This window comes from Microcaecilia unicolor, chromosome 1 (genome assembly GCF_901765095.1).
Source record: "Microcaecilia unicolor chromosome 1, aMicUni1.1, whole genome shotgun sequence".
NCBI classification, from domain to species: Eukaryota; Metazoa; Chordata; class Amphibia; order Gymnophiona; family Siphonopidae; genus Microcaecilia; species Microcaecilia unicolor.
Window position 1 is genome coordinate 430,078,742 of NC_044031.1, and position 23,224 is coordinate 430,101,965.

The 23,224-nt window shown below is 44.6% G+C and overlaps 1 protein-coding gene across 2 annotated transcripts in view; it reads right to left on the minus strand.

Annotated features, from left to right (window-relative positions):
- Positions 1-8,358: 8,358 nt before the first annotated feature.
- The window catches only part of ACOT13 (acyl-CoA thioesterase 13), a 55,970-nt gene continuing 41,104 nt past the window's right edge, over positions 8,359-23,224 (minus strand). For both annotated transcript variants that reach the window (XM_030212229.1, XM_030212220.1), the window contains exon 4: positions 8,359-8,708. In XM_030212229.1, the coding sequence (XP_030068089.1) occupies positions 8,552-8,708 (157 nt within the window). In that variant the 3' untranslated portion in view covers positions 8,359-8,551. The remainder of the gene's footprint in view (positions 8,709-23,224) is intronic.

Genomic DNA, 23,224 nt, shown 5'->3' on the forward strand with positions numbered 1-23,224 from the left:
CTGCTATCTGTCCTCTTAACTCCTTTTCCAGGGCTTCCTTTCCATTTATTTCTTTCCTTTCCTCCTTTCTTCTTCATTTCTGGTCCTCAGGTTCTGCAAGAGAGCATTGGCCTTCTATGTGGAGCGGACAAGCCCCTTCAGACAGTCCACCCAAATGTTTGTTTCTTTCGACCCCAACAGAAGGGGAGTGGTTGTTGGGAAACGCACCATTTCCAATTGACTAGCAGATTGCATTTCCTTCACTTACGCCCAAGCTGGGCTGACTCTTGAGGGTCATGTCACGGCTCATAGTGTTAGAGCCATGGCAGTGTCAGTGGCCCACTTGAAGTCAGCCACTATTGAAGAGATTTGCAAGGCTGCGACGTGGTCATCAGTCCACACATTCACATCTCATTACTGCCTTCAGCAGGATAGCTGACGCGACAGTCGGTGCTGCAGAATCTGTTTGGGGTTTAGAATCCAACTCCACCCACCTAGGCCCATTTTTATTCTGTTCCAGGCTGCACTCTCAGATGTTTTTTTGTAGGTCAATTTTTGTTATGTCCTCGCCGTTGCGAGGCCCAATTCTTCTACTAACCTATAAATGTACTCACTCTGCTGCTCCCCAGTATCTCTCCACACTCGTCCTTCCCTACACCCCTTCCCGTGCACTCCGCTCCATGGATAAATCCTTCTTATCTGTTCCCTTCTCTACTACTGCCAACTCCAGACTTCACGCCTTCTGTCTCGCTGCACCCTACGCCTGGAATAAACTTCTTGAGCCCCTACGTCTTGCCCCATCCTTGGCCACATTTAAATCTAGACTGATAGCCCACCTCTTTAACATTGCTTTTGACTCTAACCACTCGCCTCCACCTACCCTCCTCTCTTCCTTCCCGTTCACATTAATTGATTTGATTTGCTTACTTTATTTATTTTTTGTCTATTAGATTGTAAGTTCTTTGAGCAGGGACTGTCTTTCTTCTATGTTTGTGCAGCGCTGCGTACGCCTTGTAGCGCTATAGAAATGCTAAATAGTAGTAGTAGTAGTTGAGTGAGCCTGGGGGCTAAGGATACCCATATGTGAGAACAAGCAGCCTGCTTGTCCTCGAAGAAAGCGAAGTTACTTACCTGTAGCAGGTATTCTCCGAGAACAGCAGGCGGATTGTTCTCACCAACCCGCCTGCCTCCCCTTTGGAGTTGTTCTTTTCTTTGACTTTGCTTCATAAGCGGGACTCTTGTGCGACGGGCGGGAAGTTGGCCGCACACCTGCGCGCTCGAAGGCTTTAGCAACCTTTGTTGCTAGGAAGATTTTCCAGACCTGGGGCTGCCGTGTACGTCACCCATATGTGAGAACAATCAGCCTGCTGTCCTCGGAGAATACCTGCTACAGGTAAGTAACTTCGCTTTCTAAGAAACCTTCTATGCAGAAATGTTACTGTTTGAAGTAGAAGAGATTTTCCCTCTGGTGTGCAGCCAAAGCATTCGACCCTGCTAGGTGATCTCTTCTCACTTTTTTGGAGTAGCTCCTCCATCTTTCTGATTCTGGCCTCAAAACAAACTCATTCAAAGTACACGTGAGTGCCATTAGTGCATTTCACTTTAAGGTTGATAAACCAGTTTCTGCTCATCTCTTGATAGTAAGGTTCATGAAATGTTTATTCCATACCAAACCTCCTATCAAACCACCCCGTGTGTTTGGGATCTCAATGTCATCCTCACAGCTTTCATGAAACTTCCTTTAGAACCATTTAAATCCTGTTCTTTAAAATTCCTCACATAGAAAGGTAGTGTTCTTAATAGCTGTTACTTCTGCCAGAAGAGTAAGTGAACTTCAAGCCCTAGTGACAGACCACCTTACACCAGGTTCTACCTTGACAGGGTTGTCCTCCAAACCCACCCCAAATTTCTCCCTAAAGTGGTATCAGAGTTCCATCTCAATCAATCCATTGTATTTCATGTCTTTCTTCCCTAAGCCACATTCTCCTCATGGAGAAGCAGCACTGCATACCTTAGACTGCAAGCGGGCTCTAGCGAATTATCTAGAGCATACAAAACCTCATAGAAAGACCTCCCAGCTGTTTGTATCCTATGACCCCAACAGATTAGGGATTCCCATCACCAAACATACTATCTTACTTGGTTGGCTGACTTTATCTCCTACATGTATACTCAGGCTGGGCTGACCCTTCATGGCAGGGTCACTGCTCAAAATGAGAAAGCCCTGGCAGCTTCAGTAGCCATTTCTGTTCTTCCTCCATTGAAGACATTTGCAAGGTGGCTATGTGATCTTCTATCTACACCTTCACTACTCCAGTACTCTCTAGAGCAGCATTCTAGGTGAGATACCTGGTTTGGACAAGCAGTCCTACAGAATCTTTTTCCCTATCATCAAGCCGATCAATCCATAGCCTGGTGGGTTGTGTCCATCTACCAGCAGGTGGAGATAGAGAGCAATCTTTTGCCTCCCTATATGTGGTCATGTGCTGCCGGAAATTCCCCAGTATGTTCTCTATCTAGCAGGTGTGTGGTCGCACAGCAGCAGCTCTGGCTAGGTCTCCAAGCCTAATTGTTTAGGTTTTGTTGAGTACCTGGGGTTGAGAGCTCTTCGTGAGCGAGTGCAAACCTGGTGGTGCCAGGTCCCTCCTTTTCTCCCCTCTCCCACTGGCTCTGTTAAAAAAAAAAAAAAAAAACAGAAAAATAGACGTCCTTGAGAGAAAGACGTCCTTGGTTGCAGCTACTCACTGGAACTCCAAATTGTTGCAGCTTGGAGCGAGAAGCAGGTAATTTTACCTTTTCCTAGCGGGCAGGGGGTTCCCCCGTTTCCACGTGGCTATGGCGTCGGATGGCAAGGGCGTGAAAAGACGCTCCCCGGACCGCGTCTAGCGGGGGGTTCAAAGGCAGAGACGCCTTTCTTGGGCACCTTTTTGGAATCGGGAGAGTTCCCCGGGTTTTCCTCCAGTGCGGCGTTTTTTCCCGCCTTAGGCGCCCATCCCCCGCTGGCCGCCCTCCTGGTTGTGGCCGGCCACGCTGCTCGGTCGGCTCCTTCTTGGGCCACCCTTGAGGTGGGAGACGTTAATGGTATGGTCGCCCTTGACTCGGGCGACGGTATAAAGTCGTTGAAATTAAAGCGCCATTCATCCTGCGCAGCTCCTTCGCGGAGTGTAGCGGCGGATGCCATTTTAGACGCGCAGCGTGCCTCTCCCCCGCTCTTGGGAGCGCAGGTTGAGAGTGCCTCTAGGGCCGTGGCCCAGGCTGCAAAAGTGCACAAACTGGGGGTTTCTCCCCTGAGTTTATTTTACTGCTGCATCAGGCTTTCCTTATGCAAAACGCTGCCCCTGCTCCTCTGTCTGATAAGGGTGATGAGGCTTCCATGATCAAGCGCCCTCGGGTGGATCTCCAGGCCCTAGGGGACTCGGTCTCCTCTGATGTGGATGAGGGCAGCATATCTGAGTTCTCCCAAAGGTCCTTAGGGGATTCTGTGGCGGAGACTTATCCCCGCTCGGACGGAGCGGATGACCCCTCTGCAGCGTGGCTTTCTCGCTCAGAGGATTTGCCCAACCTGTTAGTGCAGGCCATGAGCATTCTGGAAAATTTCCTCTGCGGAGGAAGGCCCTCTCTCAGCCTCAGCTGGCTCTGCCATTATGCTGGGAACTAAGCGCCCGCCCAGAACCTTCCACGTTCATGAAGCCATGCAGACTTTAATTTCGGCGCAATGGGATGCCCCTGAAGCGAGCCTTAAGGTAGCCAGAGCCATGTCCCGTCTGTACCACTGCCTGAGGGTGAACGGGAGGCCTTTCTCTTGCCTACAGTAGACTCTTTAATCACAGTGGTGACTAAGAAGACGGCTCTGCCGGTGGAAGGTGGCACTGCCCTGAAGGACGCTCAGGACAGGAGATTGGAGGCGTCCTTAAGGTCGACCTTTGAGGCGGCCGCCCTGAGTTTGCAAGCCTCGGTTTGTGGCTCCTATGTGGCCAGGGCATGCCTGACCGTTTTGCAGCGGGCTTCCCCCTCGGATTCTTCCTTGAGGGCGGAATGGCCGGCCCTGGAGTTGGGCCTTGCCTACTTGGCGGACTTGCTGTATGATGTTTTGAGAGCCTCGGCTAAAGGTATGGCTCAGACAGTTTCTGCCCGGCGGTGGCTATGGCTTAAGCACTGGTCGGCTGACCATGCCTCAAAATCTCGCCTAGCCAAGTTGCCTTTTAAAGGCAAGCTGCTCTTTGGGGATGAGCTGGACAAGATTGTGACCGAGCTCGGCACATCTAAGGGCAAGAGATTGCCGGAGGTCAGGACTCGGGCCGGCAGTGCTCGCCCTGGTCCCTCCAAGGGCTGATTTCAGGAAGCCCGTCGGTATCGCCTGGGCAAGTCGGCCTCTTCTTCCTCCTCTTCTTTCAAGCGGAACTTCTCCCCCAAGAAGCATTCCTTTCGCAGGGACCGTCGTCCCGGAGGTTCTTCCTCTGGCCCTCCCCCAGGGTCTCGTACCCAATGACGGGGCCCTGGTCCATGCCCCAGAGCAGATCGGAGGACGGCTATCCTCGTTTCTGGGCGAGTGGACCAGGGTAACTTCAGATGCTTGGGTTCTGGAAGTCATCAGAGATGGCTACAAACTAGAGTTCTGCCGGCCCCTAAGAGACGGGTTCGTAAACTCTCCCTGCAAGTCTCCAGTCAAAGCGGTGGCAGTACAGCAGACTTTGGACAACCTGCTCCGCCTGGGCGGGGTGGTCCCAGTGCCAGTAGATCAACTTGGCAAGGGACGTTACTCCATTTACTTCGTGGTGCCAAAGAAGGGAGGTGCTGTGCGGCCTATCCTCGACCTCAAAGGAGTCAATCGGGCCTTAAAGATACGGCGCTTCCGGATGGAGACTCTCCGCTCCATAATAGCTGTGGTGAAAAAGGGAGAATTCCTGGCATCCCTGGACATCAAGGAAGCTTACCTACATATTCCCATCTGGCCGCCTCATCAGCGCTTTCTGCGCTTTGCAGTACTGGGCCGACACTTCCAGTTCAGAGCCCTCCCGTTTGGGTTGGCTACGGCTCCGCGGACCTTCTCCAAAGTAATGGTGGTCATCGCGGCTTACCTCCGCAAGGAGGGAGTGCAAGTCCATCCCTATCTGGACGACTGGCTGATCCGAGCCCCTTCCTATGCGGAGTGCGGGAGAGCTATAGACAGGGTCATTGCTCTGCTGAACTCCCTGGGATGGATCATCAACTGGGAGAAAAGCCAGCTGCGCCCGACTCAGTCCCTGGAGTATCTGGGAGTTCGATTCGACACCCAAGTGGGCAGAGTGTTCCTGCCGGACAACCGGAGCGTCAAGCTTCGGACCCAGGTGGACCAGTTCCTAGCCTCCTCTACTCTTCGGGCTTGGGACTATGTGCAGCTGTTGGGCTCCATGACAGCCACGATGGAGGTAGTGCCCTGGGCCAGGGCTCATATGAGACCACTACAGCACTCTCTTCTGTGGCGGTGGATGCCAGTCTTGGAAGATTATGCTGTACGCCTTTCTTTGGATCCAGCGGTGCGAAAGGCGCTGAGTTGGTGGCTGAGGCCAGGCAAGCTGTCCACAGGAATGCCTCTTACGTCCCCGGAGTGGGTTGTCGTCACGACGGACGCCTGCTTGACGGGCTGGGGAGCCCACTGCCTGGGACGGACAGCGCAGGGGCTCTGGTCTCCTGTAGAGACGAAATGGTCCATCAACCTCCTGGAACTCCGAGCCATTCGGTTGGCGCTTCTAGAGTTTCTCCCGGTACAGGCGCTGAGGCCTGTGCGGGTCCTGTCGGACAATGCCACGGCTGTGGCCTATGTCAATCGCCAGGGAGGTACCAGGAGCGCCCCTCTAGCCAAGGAGGCCATGAAGCTATGCCTGTGGGCGGAAGCGAATCTGGAACAGCTGTCGGCGGCCCACGTTGCGGGAGTCATGAATGTCAAGGCGGACTTTCTCAGTCGCCATACCTTGGATCCTGGAGAGGGAATTAAAAAAAATTTTTTTTATTTATAACCATTTAAATTTTTACAAGCAATAAACAACTTGCTGGAAATACAGAGAAAGTAATGTGTAGGAATTATTTCAGTCAGGTAATTCTATTTTCCCTTAGACCACTAAATAGGGAGAGTGAAACAAGACAAGGAGATCAATTTTATGAGTGAGACCACTGACCAATTTTGTAGCCACCCTCTGGACCAACTGTTTATATCTTTCCGTAAGTGCGGTCTCCAGAATTTCACACAGTATTCTAAATGAGGTCTCATCAGAGACTTGTACAACAGAAAAAAAAAAACATGGTATTAACCTGATTAGAAATGTTAAATAGTTACTCGTCTAATTCATTATTCCACATTGATCATCTGGTTGGCTTCTTCAAGGCCAATACGGTGTATAGTCAAATCATTTCTTTGAAAAACATACTTATTGTCCAGTATTAGTTAGAAATAATACATCTGATTACATTCTCTCTTTTAAAAAACCAGAAGATGAAGGAGGGAATTTTATCTGATGGGGTTTCCCAAGGCTTCTGCTATCTCCTTTGTTATTTAATATTCTAATGCAGTCACTTGGGTTAATACTCAATCAAGGAAAGATGAATAATATATGAAATTTATGTTTTACTTCCCGTGTCAAAGGATTGAGATACAAAATTGCATGAATTTAATTGAAGGATGGGTTACATCCCACTGTCTTAAACTGAAAAGGGAGAAGACAAAAGTTTATGTGGCTAGGTTCCACTAATGATCCTCAATATAACTGAACTCTCACTATCAGCTGTAATCAATTTTCATTAGAATTAGTTTCAAAACTTCTTGGGATGGAGCTTGACAATTTACTTTCAATGAAGGCCTATGTTCAGACCGTAGTGAAAAAATTGTTCTATTTATGTAAGAAAACTTAGGGCAGTTAGAAGACTCTTTAACTTGGCAGTCTTTGGACTGTTTCCAAATGTTGATCTTGCCCAGACTACACTATTATAATATGGTCTTCTCTGGTTGCTCTACAACATCATTTAAACAGTTACAAATTATCCAAAATACAGCAGTTTGCTTGTTCTTTGGCCTACTAAGGGAACCCATTTAAATCTTTCTATTGAAATTACACTGGCTTCCATTGGTTTTAAGATTGTGACAGATGTTCGTTATATATGATTGAATTAGTATCTCTTATGTTAAGTTTCCTAGCCCCAAAGAAGATAACATCTATGAAACAGTTCTCTTTCTTTTGCATACCAAGCCGCAACTGTATGGAGTTCTCTACCATATTCAATTAGATTTTGTAGACACTATCCATGTCTAGGAAAGGAGTAAAAACATTTTTATTTAGAAAATATGTCTGTGGTACTCCTGATTGATATTTTATTCCTAGTTTATGTTTAAATACCTTTATTGTCATTATCCACTCAAAAATAGAACAAGTGAAACTACAGCAGTATGATTTGGACAATGAACAGATTTTAAATGTTTTTCTCCTCCTCCTCCCAAATCTTCCCCCTTACCCCCCCCCCCCCCCCAAACAACCTTCTCCCATTAAGTCACATAATAAAGCACTTAACCTATCATTCAGGAAAGGAGTCACGGGTATAGAGTGTTCAAAATAGAAGAGTAAACATGTGGTGCTAGAGTGTTCAAATAAGTAATCCATAGCTTTAGACAACCGTTTCTTAGCTTTCCAACCTTGAGTGTCCAAGGAAAGTAGCTCCATAGTTAAAGTATACATTTGATTTTCCATACGGTCAAGGACGGTGGGGCATCATGAATCCTCTGCAATAAGATACAATGCTTAGCTATTAAAGATGCCTTGAGAAGGAAGATACTGGACACTCGAATACCTTCTACAATGTCCTGCATGTCAACCAAAAGGCACATCTGCAGGGTCTCTGTCCAGTTCTCCTGATAAAAGAGAACTCAGATTAAGGATTTAAACTAGGAATAAAATGGACCTATTATAAATCTTGGATGGTCTGGACTCTTAATTAATGTGATCCACCTAGAACTGTTGAGGAATTGGTGGAATACGAGACCCAGCCTAATATAGTTGGAAAAAATAGAATGCAAATCTCTCTCTTACATATTTATTAGGACCCTCGAGGACTGGGAGTGATCACCAAGGGAGTACCGCAATCTTTACATCAGCCAGAATGTCCCAGAAAGTTGAAGTGTTCGCCTACTGGTTTTTGGATGTTGTCAGTTTGAATGTCATATTTGTACTGATTTATTCTTTTTCTTGTCCTCAAAAGCTCATTTATTGATTAATCTATATGGTACCACCATCCTCTGCCATTGTTGCAATGCTAGACTATTGCAGCTACCCCCCTGGAGGTTTGGTTCTAATAATACAACCGGTAGAGAAGCACAGAAGGAAAGCAATAAAAAATAAGAATCTGTGACATCTATTGAGTTCACACATTTTTAATATTTCAAAACATTCCTGATGCAAGGAAAATGTCAAAATATAGAATCATTTTAATATTTCACAATTTTGTGGAATGCTTCAGATCTCTCATTAGTCTGTTGAAGATAATCCTCCTGTGTCACAAAAAATACAACTTAAACCTTAAAGTCTCAGCTGCCTTTCTTATCAATTTGTTAAATTCCCAGGTGCTTTGTGTGTCTACCCTGTGCAATAATTTTGCCTGTGTCTTTGTTTATCAAATCAACAGTTGCAAATCCAAGTTGTCGTCCTTGTTTCAAAACCTGAGCAGTGATCAGTATGGATTCCCCGAGTTTAGCAGCATTCATGTACCTTAAAAACAAAAACAAATTGAAAAAATGTATATATATTTAGGCACATCAAAATTATCATATAGCTATCATTGTTCAAAAGCTATATGTTGTATAGTGTTTATCAACAGGCAATGTCAACTCAAAAAGCCAGCAAAGTTAAAATGGTGCTCAAGGATGCAATGGTAAAATATTGCACTCTATATTATTTAAAAAATGACAAATTTAACTGTTCTATCATGATTCACATACTGGTACATTCCAACAGCTACATAGTTTCTTCTCAGGTGGCACATTTGAATCTGTCTCCAAATTCACAAGGGGAGCGAGGGCACTCATTGGAAAGAAACTCTGAAACCAAGGATGAAATAGGAACGTGTTTCATTATTTAAGCTCTTAGCTATTGACTCTAAATCTCCTCAGGAAGCAGTTCAGGTTGGAAAGGGAATGAACTTGAATTGCCTTTCTCTATGTTCTTATTTGACTATTTACTGCTATAATTTACTTTAATTTAAAATTTCTGGGGTCAGTGGGCAGTGTGGACTGTGGTTTGGCCATTCTACCCAGTTTCCATCCAGTAGAGCCAGATCCAGGGCCAGCTCAGTGTTAGGGCTTGTGATGAATGCTACCCCTTGCCACCGATGTGATCTATGAACGCCATCCAAGATAGCACTTAAAGACTAGATTTTTCTTCCAATGGGCTCCACCATTGTGGCATCTAGTGTGGACTGGGTTAGGCTGGAATTATATGCTTTAATTTCTGTTGTGTGCGTGTGTGTGTGTGTGTGGGGGGGGGGGGGGGGTAGACAATAGGTGTGAGTATTTTGCTTCATTGAGGTATGTTTTTATTTTTGTCAGTGAGTTAATATGTTGAGTGAACTTCATCACTAAAGTTCTATTTTGTATTGATTTGGGTGGGTGGGTGGGAGGGAGTAGGGGGGATAACAGGTGGTTTTAGAGGTTATTTTAATAAAAGGGTAGGAAATAAATGGACTCAGGATATGATGTTTAGGACAAGAAAATAGCTATTGTAGTTAGTTTAATGTGTTTTAAGGGAGCAAGATTATATGATAAAATAAAAATTGTAGCTAGGTGTGAGGGAGTCTACAGGAAATTACCACTCTCCATTAAAAGTACTCCCTCACAGTTACAGAAACACCTTAAAAGGCAGGCCATAGAGCAGGGAACAGATGACTCAGCAGGTGCAGAGCAGGGAGGGTATGGTCAAAGCAGGATAAAAACCCTCAGCTAGGAGTCCCCAACCCCACCCCATCCCTGCGGGCTGAGTCCCCATCCCCACTCCTGTGGGCTCTATCCCATACACGGTCGGTGGCCCAACTGTTTCAGGAGGCTAAAGGGGGAGGGGTCAGGAGTGCTGCCTTACAACCATAATTGTCTGAGAATATCTGTTACTTGTGACTATTTTACTTTTACTTATCTATTATCTAAATTTAATAAAAGGTATAACAATATTAAACAATGAAATTATAGATAGATATAGATAGATAGATAACTTAGATAACTTAAAGTGCATTGAAAAAAGTGTTTGTAGATGATTTTTCTCTCTCAATTTGAGAACTTGGTAGCTGAATAGTGTAGTTGGAAGGAAAGTACATTTCTACAGAATATGTAGCCAGAAGTTTTGTATGAGACAAACACCAGTGCCAAAGTCCAATTTCTAGGTACCACGGCAACATGTTGCTCAGGATTTGTCAAACCTTGAATTGAGGGACCTATATATTCTAACATTTATACTATGAACATACAAAGAACTTACAGTTATCAGCAAAAGACATAAGCATATATTAACCAATGTATACTATTTAAAAATGTTATTAATTATTAAACACTTATTTCCATCCATAGAAAACCCCAAAATGAAATGGTCACATTAGTGAAGTAACATCCGGTGACTAGACTTTGCATCATAGGTATCAATGATCTGCTCAGTGTTAACATCTCTAACAAGATCACTTTCAATATTCAGTAAAACATAAAGCTGTCAGTATTTCCTGACCCATTGTGGATCTCAAGCCAATTTCATACACTTTGCATGGCAGAAAAGGATCTTGCAAAGGTAGCTGTGTCAATAGGAAGGGTAAGTGCCAGTTTCAAATATTTGAACCACATACACATCTATGGAACAATTCAACATCAGATCCTCCAAAATATTCTAACCTTGTCTGATGTTATGACAAACTAAATTTAAATTGAAGTGTTGATGTCATCTCAGTAAGGCCAACACACAAGTCCTCAACTGCAAAACACTATGCACAGGAAGAAAATAGGGACAAGATGGCGGCGTGAGAGGACATATGTCTGTGAGCTCCCGATTTTCAGCTGACATACCTGGGAAGCGGCACTCATCCCCGGGTTAACCATGGGGAAGAGGAAGGGAAAGACCAGGGTTTCAACCCCCTCCGACCCCGAGAAACCGGCTAACCAGCAAAAGACGCAGGAACAATTTGAAATCCAGGCGTTGAAGGTGCAGACGCCAACGCTGATCAATCAAGCATGGAGACGGCTTTGTTAAGCTCGCCTCCGTTAACAGCGCCCCCACGACCCAGAAGCAGCTTGTTAGCTGCGGGGAAGACGAACAAGGAGCCATCCGAAGTGGTGAGACCCCAAACGACTGGAGGAGGCCCCGCAGCTACTTCGACCCCAGAACAGAATATAACTGGCAGATTAAGGGCAGATAGCCCGATATCTCCCCTGGTTCTGGAGGCAGCTCCTGAGGGAAGTCGAGTGAATTTAAGATCCGCTGTTATAACATTGGAGACGCTGTGGGATGCTATCCAGGGCATCAATACCACCCTCACCCAGGTAACAAAGTCTATTAAAACTGAACTCATAGAATTAAAACAAGAACAAATAGTACTATCTGGGAAAATACAAGAGAATGATAGGAAAATTGAAACTCTGGGAGAAGAGACACAGAAACTTCAGAACTTGACAGGAGTTATGGTTAAGGACAGGGAAATTCTAGCGAGGAAGCTGGAATTTCTAGATAACCGAGGACGGAGAAATAATTTAAGATTTCTTAATTTTCCCAAGTCTCCATTGATACTTGCAATAGACATGTTGAAGAAGTATTTTGGAGAAATTCTTGGAGTTCCGGTAGAGGGTTATCCACCAATTACCAGAGCCCAATATATCTCTGGAATTAGATCTCAATCTCAAGGTTCTCAACCTGGACTTAACCTCACTGAATTTCCGGAAAGTTCTTTAGATGTGGTTACTCAACGTACTACTCTCCTAGTGATTTTTGTATTGGAACTGGATAGAAATAATATCTTTCGCTTGTATTTTAAACATATGAAGGCATCATTTTTAGGTGCCAGGATACAAGTTTTTCCAGATTTGAATAAGGAAACACAGAAAAGAAGGCGAGAGTTCCTGGCACTTAAACCACGAATTCTTCGCACTAGGTGGTTCTTTTGTGCTGAATATCTTTGTAGATGTTCGTGTCTCTTAATGATGTTAATTTTGTGTTCCTGGACGCTGAGAAAATACTGAAATGGTTAATTGCCAAAGAAGGGCGTGGTGGTGATGGAGCTACCTGAATACTCACCAGTTTATGCTAGTAATATCAGCTAGTTGACTTATGTGCTTTTTCCTCTCAATTTATTTGAAAATAATTCCTGATAATTTCTTATAATTTATTCCTAGTATCTTGTCCAAATATTGTGGTCAAAGAAATAAGAATATAATCTTGATATTGTTTTGGAGAAATCCTGTATCCTGAATAATTTAATTCTCACGTCATGTACATGTATACATGCTTTATATTATTTTTGAAATTATAAAAAAAAAAAAAAAACACACTATGCACAAACCTGTGCAAAAACACACTCAGAACCTTACTGTACCATAACAGCACCAACTCCGAGGACTTAAAGAGCAACAATATTATGCATGAAAAGGCAACACTGTAAATATTACACTGGGTGGACCGTAATACACCACCCAATAAGAAAACAGGACTGCAACAAGATCTTGACATAGTTAATACATGCTAGCAGAACAGTATACGCAAAACACAGACCGTCAATATGAAACAAGGGACCACAGATCAGTAATAGAGATATGAAGGCAAAAAAACTGAAGTGGAAACCTCATAAAGTCAGACTCTGCATACAACAATACTATAAATACAGAAACAAAAACAAAAAAAATCACACTACACATTTCCAAAAGCTAACATAACAAAACAGCAAGGGTGAACTAGAAAGAGTCAGAGTAATCCAAGGATGCGTGCAAAAAACTTGTAGTGAACATTAATAAAGCACATTTCCAAGCAGAAGTGAATTCAAAGCGCTGTTTTGTTATAGTGACTCCTTTGTGACAGAATTTTGTTCTTCTTCTTGTCTACATTTCCAAAAGCTAATATGTTCCAATTAAATAAATTCGAAATAAAATACTTTTTTCTACCCTTGTTGTCCGAGCACTTAATTTTTCTGTTCGCTTTGGACCCAGGTTCCCTTTCTGCTTTTATCTGTTTTTCCTGTTTGCAGGATCTCCTGTCCATTTAACATTTCCTCTTGCTCCATGTCTACCATTCATCTTCCCTCTGCGTCCCTGTCCAGCATCTCCCCCCCCCTCTGTGTCTCTGTTCCTCCCTATCCCTTCCTCCATGTTCAGATTCTGCCCTCTCAGTGTCCCTATCCTGTCCTATGTTCAGTATCCCCGCTGTGTGCCTACCTTGATGGGTCCTGCATTTCCCTCATGCTCCTATCCTTCTCCCTATGATCAGCAATTTTGCTCTTGTGTCCCTATTTTTTTTTGTTACATTTGTACCCCGCGCTTTCCCACTCATGGCAGGCTCAATGCGGCTTACATGGGGCAATGGAGGGTTAAGTGACTTGCCCAGAGTCACAAGGAGCTGCCTGTGCCTGAAGTAGGAATCAAATTCAGTTCCTCAGTTCCCCAGGGCCAAAGTCCACCACCCTAACCACTAGGCCACTCCTCCACTCCCCTTTCCCACCCACCATGTGCAGCACTGTCCCTGTGTGTCTTTCTTCTCTCTGACCAGCATTGCCCCCCTCCCCCATCTCGGTGATCCTACTCTTTCTCCTGAATGCTCTACTCTGGGGCCAGTATATTTTCCTCTCAATTCCCACCATCCCTTCATAGTCCAGTATTTCTCCCTCCTGCATCCACTATGTCTCCCCCTCTTTTTTGACTAGCATCTTTTCTCCTCCCCCAGTCCAGTTGTCTCTCCACTCTCACTCCCCCTCCCCCACCTGACTCATCTCCCTCTTGAGTTCAGCACCTCTTCATGTCTGTCCCTCCCCCCTATTCTAGGGCCGGTAGCTGTCCCTCTCCCATTCAGCATCTTTCCTGTCCCTACCCTGCCCATCAGAGCAGCACCTGCATATTTTCCTCCTCCTGCCTGTCTTCCTTCCCCACCCAGGACAATCAGAACAGCACCTTACTCAGCTCTGGGCAGGCTATCTCTCAAAAGTTCAGCCAGCCAGCTCTCTTTAAGGCCCAGATGCACTAAACAAAACGAGCCTTTAACGAACAAATTTTTAACCCTGGCATGCATTAAAGGCCATTTTCTGACGACGCTAGCAGCTAACGAAAACAGAATGCAGATGAGCAAATTGTGCAACAACCCTATTGTAATCGCCGGAAAATTTAACGAGAGGTTGTACCTCTCGTTGGGGCTGCCCGGCTAAAAAGTTAAATGTAAAAACAAACAAAAAAAAATCGCGAAGGGGGCAAAAATGCGCGTCTGGAGCATCCTTTATTGACGCCCGAGGTCGCCGTTGCTCGCCGCTCCCCCTGCATTAAAATAAAACGGAAAAAAAAAAGGATCGGGAAGGGGTAAAGGCGCTCATCAGGAGCGTCCTTTATGGATGGCCTTGGCCCCCCCCCCCGCCCCGCCCGAGGTCGCCGCTGCTCCCCGCTTCTCAAAAATCAAAACTTTAAGCTGCCCCGGCGGCCCCCCTCCCTTCCTCTCTTCACCCCAGCTCTGCCTCCCGCCATCCTCCGCCCCCACCGCCCCCCTCCACCGGGCCCCCTCCCTCTTATCGGGCCCGCGCAGTGCCTCTCACCTCTGTGTGAAGGCACTGCACGGGCAAGAACAGCTGATGCCTCTTCGCGGAGTCTTCGGGCGTCCCTCCTTTCTTCTTGGGCCCACCCCCGTCTGACGTAACCTACAGAGGTGAGAGGCGCTGCACGGGCCCGGTAAGAGGGAAGGGGGCCTGGTGGAGGGGGGGAGCGGCGGGGCACGAGGGCGGAGGATTGCGGGAGGCGGAGCTGGGGAGAAGAGAGGAAGGGGGGGGCCGCCGGGGCAGCTTAAAGTTTTGATTTTTGGGAAGCGGGGAGCAGCAGCGACCTCGGGCGGGGCAGGGGGGCCAAGGCCATCCATAAAGGACGCTCCTGATGAGCGCCTTTGCCCCCTCCCTATCCTTTTTTTTTAAACATTGTGGATTAATGCTGATAACGTGTGCTTTCTGTGCGCATTCGTTTCCTACTCCACTACGGGGGATTGCACCAGATTAGCGAAACTTTCATGCATCTGACTTTTGAATACCGTACCGAACATTTCTGAGGTGTTTTTAGTGCATTCTTCGTTTTTTCAAATTCGGTAAGCACTTTTACGTTTTAGATTCTTTTACGTTTGGTTGATGCATCTTGCCCTAAGTTCTGCTCCTTCCCTCCTCCCTGCCTTAGGCCCAGATGCACTAAGGCTGTGCTAAAAGCCCTTCCCTTACTGATCCTCGGTTGCTGCTTACCGATTTTGTAAACAACGGGAATGCATGAAGGAAATCGCGTGCAAATGAGCTGCTCACTATTAGCACATTTGCATGCGATCTCCTTCCACCCAGTTGGTCAGCTGAGCATGCGCAGTGCAGCCAAGCATTAAGCGTGGCTGCTCTGCGTATGTCACAGAAGGTTTCATACACGCAGACAAGCTGCATGTATAATAGCCATCTACAGCACTTGCCTGCCTGCCTACCAATCACAGCACGTTTAGCTGACACTGGTGTCAGCTACACATGCTGTGATTGGTGAGAGAGACCAGGACTGTGTAAATGGGTAGGGAAACAAAAAACAAAATGTTTTCCACTGGAGTTCAAATCAGACCATTTTCTAATTAAATTCTCCCTAAGTGACCACCTAAAACAAATGGCACCTCCCAGAGTTTGGAAGGAGATCAGAGACAAAAAAAAAAAAAGCTGACCGCTGAGAATTTCCTAGAGGCTTTGTACTATCCACATGTGGATGAAAAAACAACAGTGTCAGACAAGTTGATATCTGGAATACACAATTAGCCAAGACCTTATAGAAAACAGTGCCACTAAAAAAGATCTTATGCCCCACTCACAAATTCTCACTTTAGTTTTCTCCAGAACTTCAGATCCTTAAACGCGAAGGACGAAAACTGGAAAGGAGATGGTGCAAATCTCGCATGGATGAAGACATAAACTGTAGAAAGCACATGGCAAAGTACGCCAAGCCTTAACAGCAACTAAAAAACAGTATTTCTCTCAACGCATTGCACAGGCTGCCTATTCAACCAAGCAGTTGTTCAGTATAGTAAGCTGCCTACTGCAGCCCCCACAACACAACCAGCTTGCCCAGTCTAAACTGAACTGCAATGATTTTGCTGCATACTTTGCCAACAAAATTAAAAGTCTCCACCAGGATTCACAGGCAATCCTGCCCAGTCCCCAACCAGTCAACCAGGGGTGCACAAACTTGCCCCCTCCTGACAGAGACAGATGGGACACTTTTAACCCAATGACAGAGGAGTGCCTTGACAAAATCCTAAGAGACCTTCGACCAACTACCTGCTCCTTCGATCTCTGCCCATCAAAGATAGTGCAGCAGGCAAGTATGGGCCTCACAGAAGGCAGCACAAAAATTGTGAATACCTCTCTTTCTAATGGGCAGCTACCAACAGCATTAAAATAGGGCAGTGGTCCACCCTCTGCTGAAGGAAAACAACCTTGACCAGGACAAACTTGAAAGTTACAGGCCAGTATCCAACATCCCATTTCTAGGGAAATTCATAGAACAAACAGTCTGTGTTCAATTTAATGACTGGTTAGAAAAGAGAAACTGGCTATATTAATGTCAATCTGGATTCAGACCTGGTTATGATACAGAAACGGTCCTTGTATCCCTACTAGATCGTCACAGAAACTGAGATGAGGGATTCACCTCGATGTTAGTACTGCTTGACGTCTCAGCAGCTTTTGACACTGTGGATCATGATATCATGCTAGCACGACTGACAGAAACAGGTATCAATGGAACAGTACTTGCTTGGTTCAGATCCTACGTATTAGACAGGCAACAATCCATAATGTTTGGCAGCAACTCATCACCACCATGGACACTGACCTGTGGGGTACCACAAGGATCAATACTGCCAACTATTCTGTTCAATATCTACCTCAAGGCACTAGCTGAGCTGATTCAGTCAATGGACACTCAGTTCTACATCTATGCAGATGATGTGCAGCTACTCATACCCATTGAACCTGACTTACCTACAGCCTTGAATAAACTGATTGGCAGCAACTCATCACCACCATGGACACTGACCTGTGGGGTACCACAAGGATCAATACTGCCAACTATTCTGTTCAATATCTACCTCAAGGCACTAGCTGAGCTGATTCAGTCAATGGACACTCAGTTCTACATCTATGCAGATGATGTGCAGCTACTCATACCCATTGAACCTGACTTACCTACAGCCTTGAATAAACTGATTGGCAGCAACTCATCACCACCATGGACACTGACCTGTGGGGTACCACAAGGATCAATACTGCCAACTATTCTGTTCAATATCTACCTCAAGGCACTAGCTGAGCTGATTCAGTCAATAGACACTCAGTTCTACATCTATGCAGATGATGTGCAGCTACTCATACCCATTGAACCTGACTTACCTACAGCCTTGAATAAACTGATTACCTGTCTAACATCAATTCAAGAATGGGCTAAACACAACAAACTTTGCCTGAACCCAAGTAAAACCGAGCTTCTCTGGCTCCCTAACACAAGTGGATACATACCCCACATCAAAATCCCTCTTAGGAAGTATGAACTCCCCCTGAAATCACAAGTCAGGAACATTGGAATAAAGTTAGATTCAACACTTACTCTGATTCCCCCACATCCAAGCAACCTTCAAGAGCTGCTTCTACTATATGCGACAGCTATGCTGCCTCTCTCCTTACATCGAGAAGGTAAATCTTATCCCAGTTGTACATGCCATAACAACATCAAGACTAGATTACTGCAATACACTATACAATGGTCTGACTACAAAGGACCTGCACCAGCTCCAGTTGATTCAGAATGCAGCAGCAAGACTAATAGAAGGTTGCAAGTGACGTGACCATATCACACCATTTTTGCAAAAACTTCATTGGCTACCAGTACAATACAGGGCTAAATTTAAAACTCTATGTCTGATCTTCAAGGCCCTGAAAGGAAATGGCCCCGAGTACCTGAAAAATAGGATGATCCTCCACACACCGCCAAGGACACTAAGGTCGTCCCAAGGACTTTCACTAACCACACCCTCTCCAAAAGACATTACACGATGTGATACCAGCAAGCAAGCTTTCTCCGGAGTAGCCCCCACACTCTGGAATGCACTGCCTGAAAGGTTGCGCTTAACACAAGTTTATCTCTACTTCAGGAAGCAGGTGAAAACCTTTAATGGAAGAAGTAACTAACTTGTTAGTCTTGCTCACACACACAAGGAGTGACTCAGGCTGCATATACTGCAACAGGACATGTTTACCCACTCCTACCCTAGCTGAGAATATTTAATCATTTCTCTGACCTCATGTGCAACTTTCTTTAAATCAATTACCTTACTTTCCAACTTTCTTACCTATCTATATGTTACATCTTTGCTTTACCCTTCACTATCAATTATAATGGTCTATTACGTATTGTGTTTACATTGTAAATAGTATTGTTTTCAAAAAAGCTCCAGTATTAATTCACAAAAAATTGTTTTATTTATTCTACTTATATTAAATTAAAACATAACTCTCTAATCTTAATCACTAACTTCTTTCCCTGCACTACTATCTACAATAACAATAGAAGCGATATTCATATAAAATTTAAATGCTTGTTACAATCACACAGCAATCTCAGATCTCAGATCTCAGACGATAACATAATACTTAGTCTCTGTGAAACAGTGTGGCGACACGTTTTCCGCGTGACCACTATGTTATAGTCAATCAATTGAGTGTGCCCCAAATGTGCCGTTATTCAGTTCAAGCAAAAAGCGCTTCATAAATTGTTCATATTCACATATCCCGTTGTGCAGCAGTGTACGGGGATTTAAGAAGCCAGTGAAACAGCCCTTAATCAACTTCTGGTATGTTCAACGGTTCCCCAATGCTGATCCGCATTTCATTAGATCTTCCTCAGGAGGAACCACCGTTATATCTTTGTTCGGCTACACGCCGGTTAGAAACTCTCTCAGGCCAGGACCTCATGACGCCGCATCAGGACTCCTGATGCGGCGTCATGAGGTCCTGGCCTGAGAGAGTTTCTAACCGGCGTGTAGCCGAACAAAGATATAACGGTGGTTCCTCCTGAGGAAGATCTAATGAAATGCGGATCAGCATTGGGGAACCGTTGAACATACCAGAAGTTGATTAAGGGCTGTTTCACTGGCTTCTTAAATCCCCGTACACTGCTGCACAACGGGATATGTGAATATGAACAATTTATGAAGCGCTTTTTGCTTGAACTGAATAACGGCACATTTGGGGCACACTCAATTGATTGACTATAACATAGTGGTCACGCGGAAAACGTGTCGCCACACTGTTTCACAGAGACTAAGTATTATGTTATCGTCTGAGATCTGAGATCTGAGATTGCTGTGTGATTGTAACAAGCATTTAAATTTTATATGAATATCGCTTCTATTGTTATTGTAGATAGTAGTGCAGGGAAAGAAGTTAGTGATTAAGATTAGAGAGTTATGTTTTAATTTAATATAAGTAGAATAAATAAAACAATTTTTTGTGAATTAATACTGGAGCTTTTTTGAAAACAATTGTGAAGTTTGGCTCTGGGAATCTAATTATATCCCCTATTTTGACATATTGTAAATAGTATACCATGCCATACTTTGTATTGTTTTTGAATATTTTTACTGCTGTAATTGTCTATTGCTCACGTTTGATCTATTCTTACTGTACACCGCCTTGAGTGAATGCCTTCAAAAATGCGGTAAATAAATCATAATAAATAAATAATTCAAACTAGACCTTTATGTTTAAAACTGTTTATTGATGACACACAAACCTCAAATACACAAGGAAAAGAGCAGAACTTATTATGTTAAAGATTACACTGTCTGATCATACATACAGCTATTCATAATAACATTTCATCATCAAGTTTTTAAATGTTAACTCCCCACTCCCTCCCCCTCATAAACTACTATATTCCCCAACAGGTTAATTCAATCCGTAGACTTCATTTGCTAGCATAGCAAAAATCTTCAGTCTCACTTATCAAACTGGCAGTGCCATCTAAATATTCTTCTCTCCCTCTTAACTAAAGCTAAGTCCGTCCCTTAATTAGAACCTCAAGAACTCTCACTCAGTCTAATCCAAAGGCATATAATATAGCAGCAGTACATCCCACAAGTACTGGGTATTTGTCACTCCTCAACAATAAACCAAAAGCACCCAAGACATAATCAAATCCACTTAGGGAGTATTTAGCAACAAAATGACTTGTAACCCAGGAAGTAGATACATACTGATATTCCATTTTAACAATCCTCCCAAACTAGACCTTTAAAAAAATGAAAAATCACTTTCTTGAAGAGGCAGGCACAAGGGAGATTCCCAATGGGCACCGAGCAAGCTGCGTGTATAATAGCCATCTATAGCACTCGTCTGCCTGCCCACCAATCACATCGCGTTTAGCTGACACTGGTGTCAGCTAAACGCGCTGTGATTGGTGAGAGAGGTCGGGAAACGAAAAAAAAATGTTTTCTGATTCTATTTCAAACTGGACCTTTAAAAAAATTAGAAATCACTTTCTTGAAGAGGCGGGCACAAGGGAGATTTCCAATCGGCACCAAGCAGCTCCTGAAGATCAGCTTCCTTGCACCAGCAACCCAGCCAGGGATTAACGAGAGCTGCAGATCTCCTGTTAGATTTTTCACAGTCAAGGTAGGGACTGCTTTTGTGCATGAGGTTGGAAAACGGCTGTGCATCACTTTGCATGCACATTATAATAGTAATTAGCTCGTTATAATAGCTTTGCATTCCACTTTCGTTATCTGCTACTGTGACAAGAAAATGGCTTGGAGAACCCCTTTGTGCTGTCTGGTTTTACTATTTGCTTGCTAAACCAGTTAGAACTAGTTTCAAAACCACGTTTCTGACTTGTTAGGTTTAGTGCATCTGGGCCTTAGTCCTGCTTCTTTCTCCCCCTCCCCCTTCCAGTCTCTCCCTGTCTTAGTCTCTCTACTTTTCTTCCACCCATTCCAGTCTCTTCCTCTTAGTCCCACTCTTTCCCTCCCCTTCCCCCAAAGACGCAGTCCGAATCTGATACTTGCCTTGATGTCTTTCTGCTGCGGTCTGCATTCTAATGATCATAGCAGGCCTGCCTTCAAGACTCACTTGACCTTCTTCCTGTGACACATCCCACCCTCGAAGAAGCAGGAAGTTGCATCAGAGGAGGCGGAATGTGTCATAGGAGGAAGGCTATAATTGCTAGAGTGGAGACATCGCGTTCTGCAGAACTAGTGTGCGAGTCAGAGTTGGGGGAAGAGGGAACAATGGGACAGGAGTCCCAGGGCAGGCTGTCACTCAGTGCAGAAACTCGAAGGTAGTGGTAATAGGTCCTGCAGGCTGCAGCAGCTAATTCTTATTTCCTGTGCTGTGCTGTATGCATGGTGCTCCACTGCCCCAGCTACCTTTGGCGAGGCTTGTCGGGTCCAAGCCTCTTATACCGGGCTCCTATGCTCTGTCCCCATCTGTACAAGCCTCAAACACTTATGATTTTATATTTAAATTTTTTATTAAAGTATGAAAAGGAACAATATTCTGTACAACTGTTGTTTATAAATCACAAACAGTAAACAATAATAAAGAGCAGATGAAATAATCCCCTTCCCCCTGGCCACCATATACCCTTCTAAACCAAACAATATCCGACTCCTACTACCCCAACAAACTCTAATCCACCCTGTTAAGATTCCCAGGGGGACAAAATATAATCTGCTCCGTATGCCCTAGTGGGGGAGAAATATGCCCGATGAAGCATTGTTATGATTTTTAAATCTGTGGATGAACAATAATATGTCATCGATAATCTCAGGATTCAGTCTAGTTCTGTCTTCTAGTCCTTCCCACATTATAAAATGTCCTCTCAGAAGATGTGCTGGTAGCAGGAATGCAAAGGATCCCCTGTTTAAGTTTTGCCAGTTTCAGCCAGCACTTTTGCTTGTTTTTCCAAAAAAATCAAAACATATGCATCACTCGAACATAAATAATTGTCCAATTCATTAACAACAGCCTTCAAAAGGAAGCATTGTTCCATAAACGTTGCTCAGGAAACTGCTAACATCCATTTTCATTCTGTTGGAAGGGGACTCCTCCACAGATGTAACACTTTCTGGGAATATGGATTGTGGAGGATCCTGAATCATTGATGTTGATGGACTTGAGCCATCTGTCACAAAACGCCTAGCCACCTGCCTGGGTTACCCTGTGGCCAATTAGGGGGGTCTATCTCCAACACAGCTCAGGTCCGCCTGCACCTGCTGCTTGTGCTCTACACTAGCACTCTCCTCCCACCGACTGGGTCACAACTGCCTCTGGGCGAGTCTCCCGCTCTCAAAATTATCTCCAGTGATTTCTAGGTTACTGGGGCCACACTCCCAGTGGACCCACAGTTCCCAGAAAGCACTCACAGACCCCCCCACCAGGATTCTTTATCAGTCCAGACAAACAGGGCGAACAAAGAATTATGTTTATTCTCTTAAAAAAATATTGAACAGTGGAACAAAATAGTGCAAATAGCAAACAATAAAGGTAACTGAAATATGGATCAATTATAACTGTAACTAAACATCTATATACTGTCTAAACAGCACCTGGGAAGGTCAGGACATATAATTCACCAAGCCTCAGCAAAGAGATCTGTCTCTCTTTCCTCCCGGACTAAGACTGCAGATAACTCAAGCTAATCTTTAGTAAAAGACCCCCTCAGTTCTCTAACAGTTTTACAGCAAAGAAACACCACCTGCTGGCCAAATAGGAGAAATACACTTCAGAACATAATCAATGCAGGAAAATATCCAATACGTTTTACAGGCTTAAAACACTGTTTCTTCACACCTTCCATTTTGATCTGGGTTTGGTACAACTTTCTCAAGATAACTGATTGTCTTTCAGATGTGACTGTAGAAGAGAACCAACACTATGTAGTGGATGAATAGGAAAATAAGTGTCAATTAAGTGCTGGAAATGCTCCTTGATGCCAATAACAATGGATGAATCTGTTGCA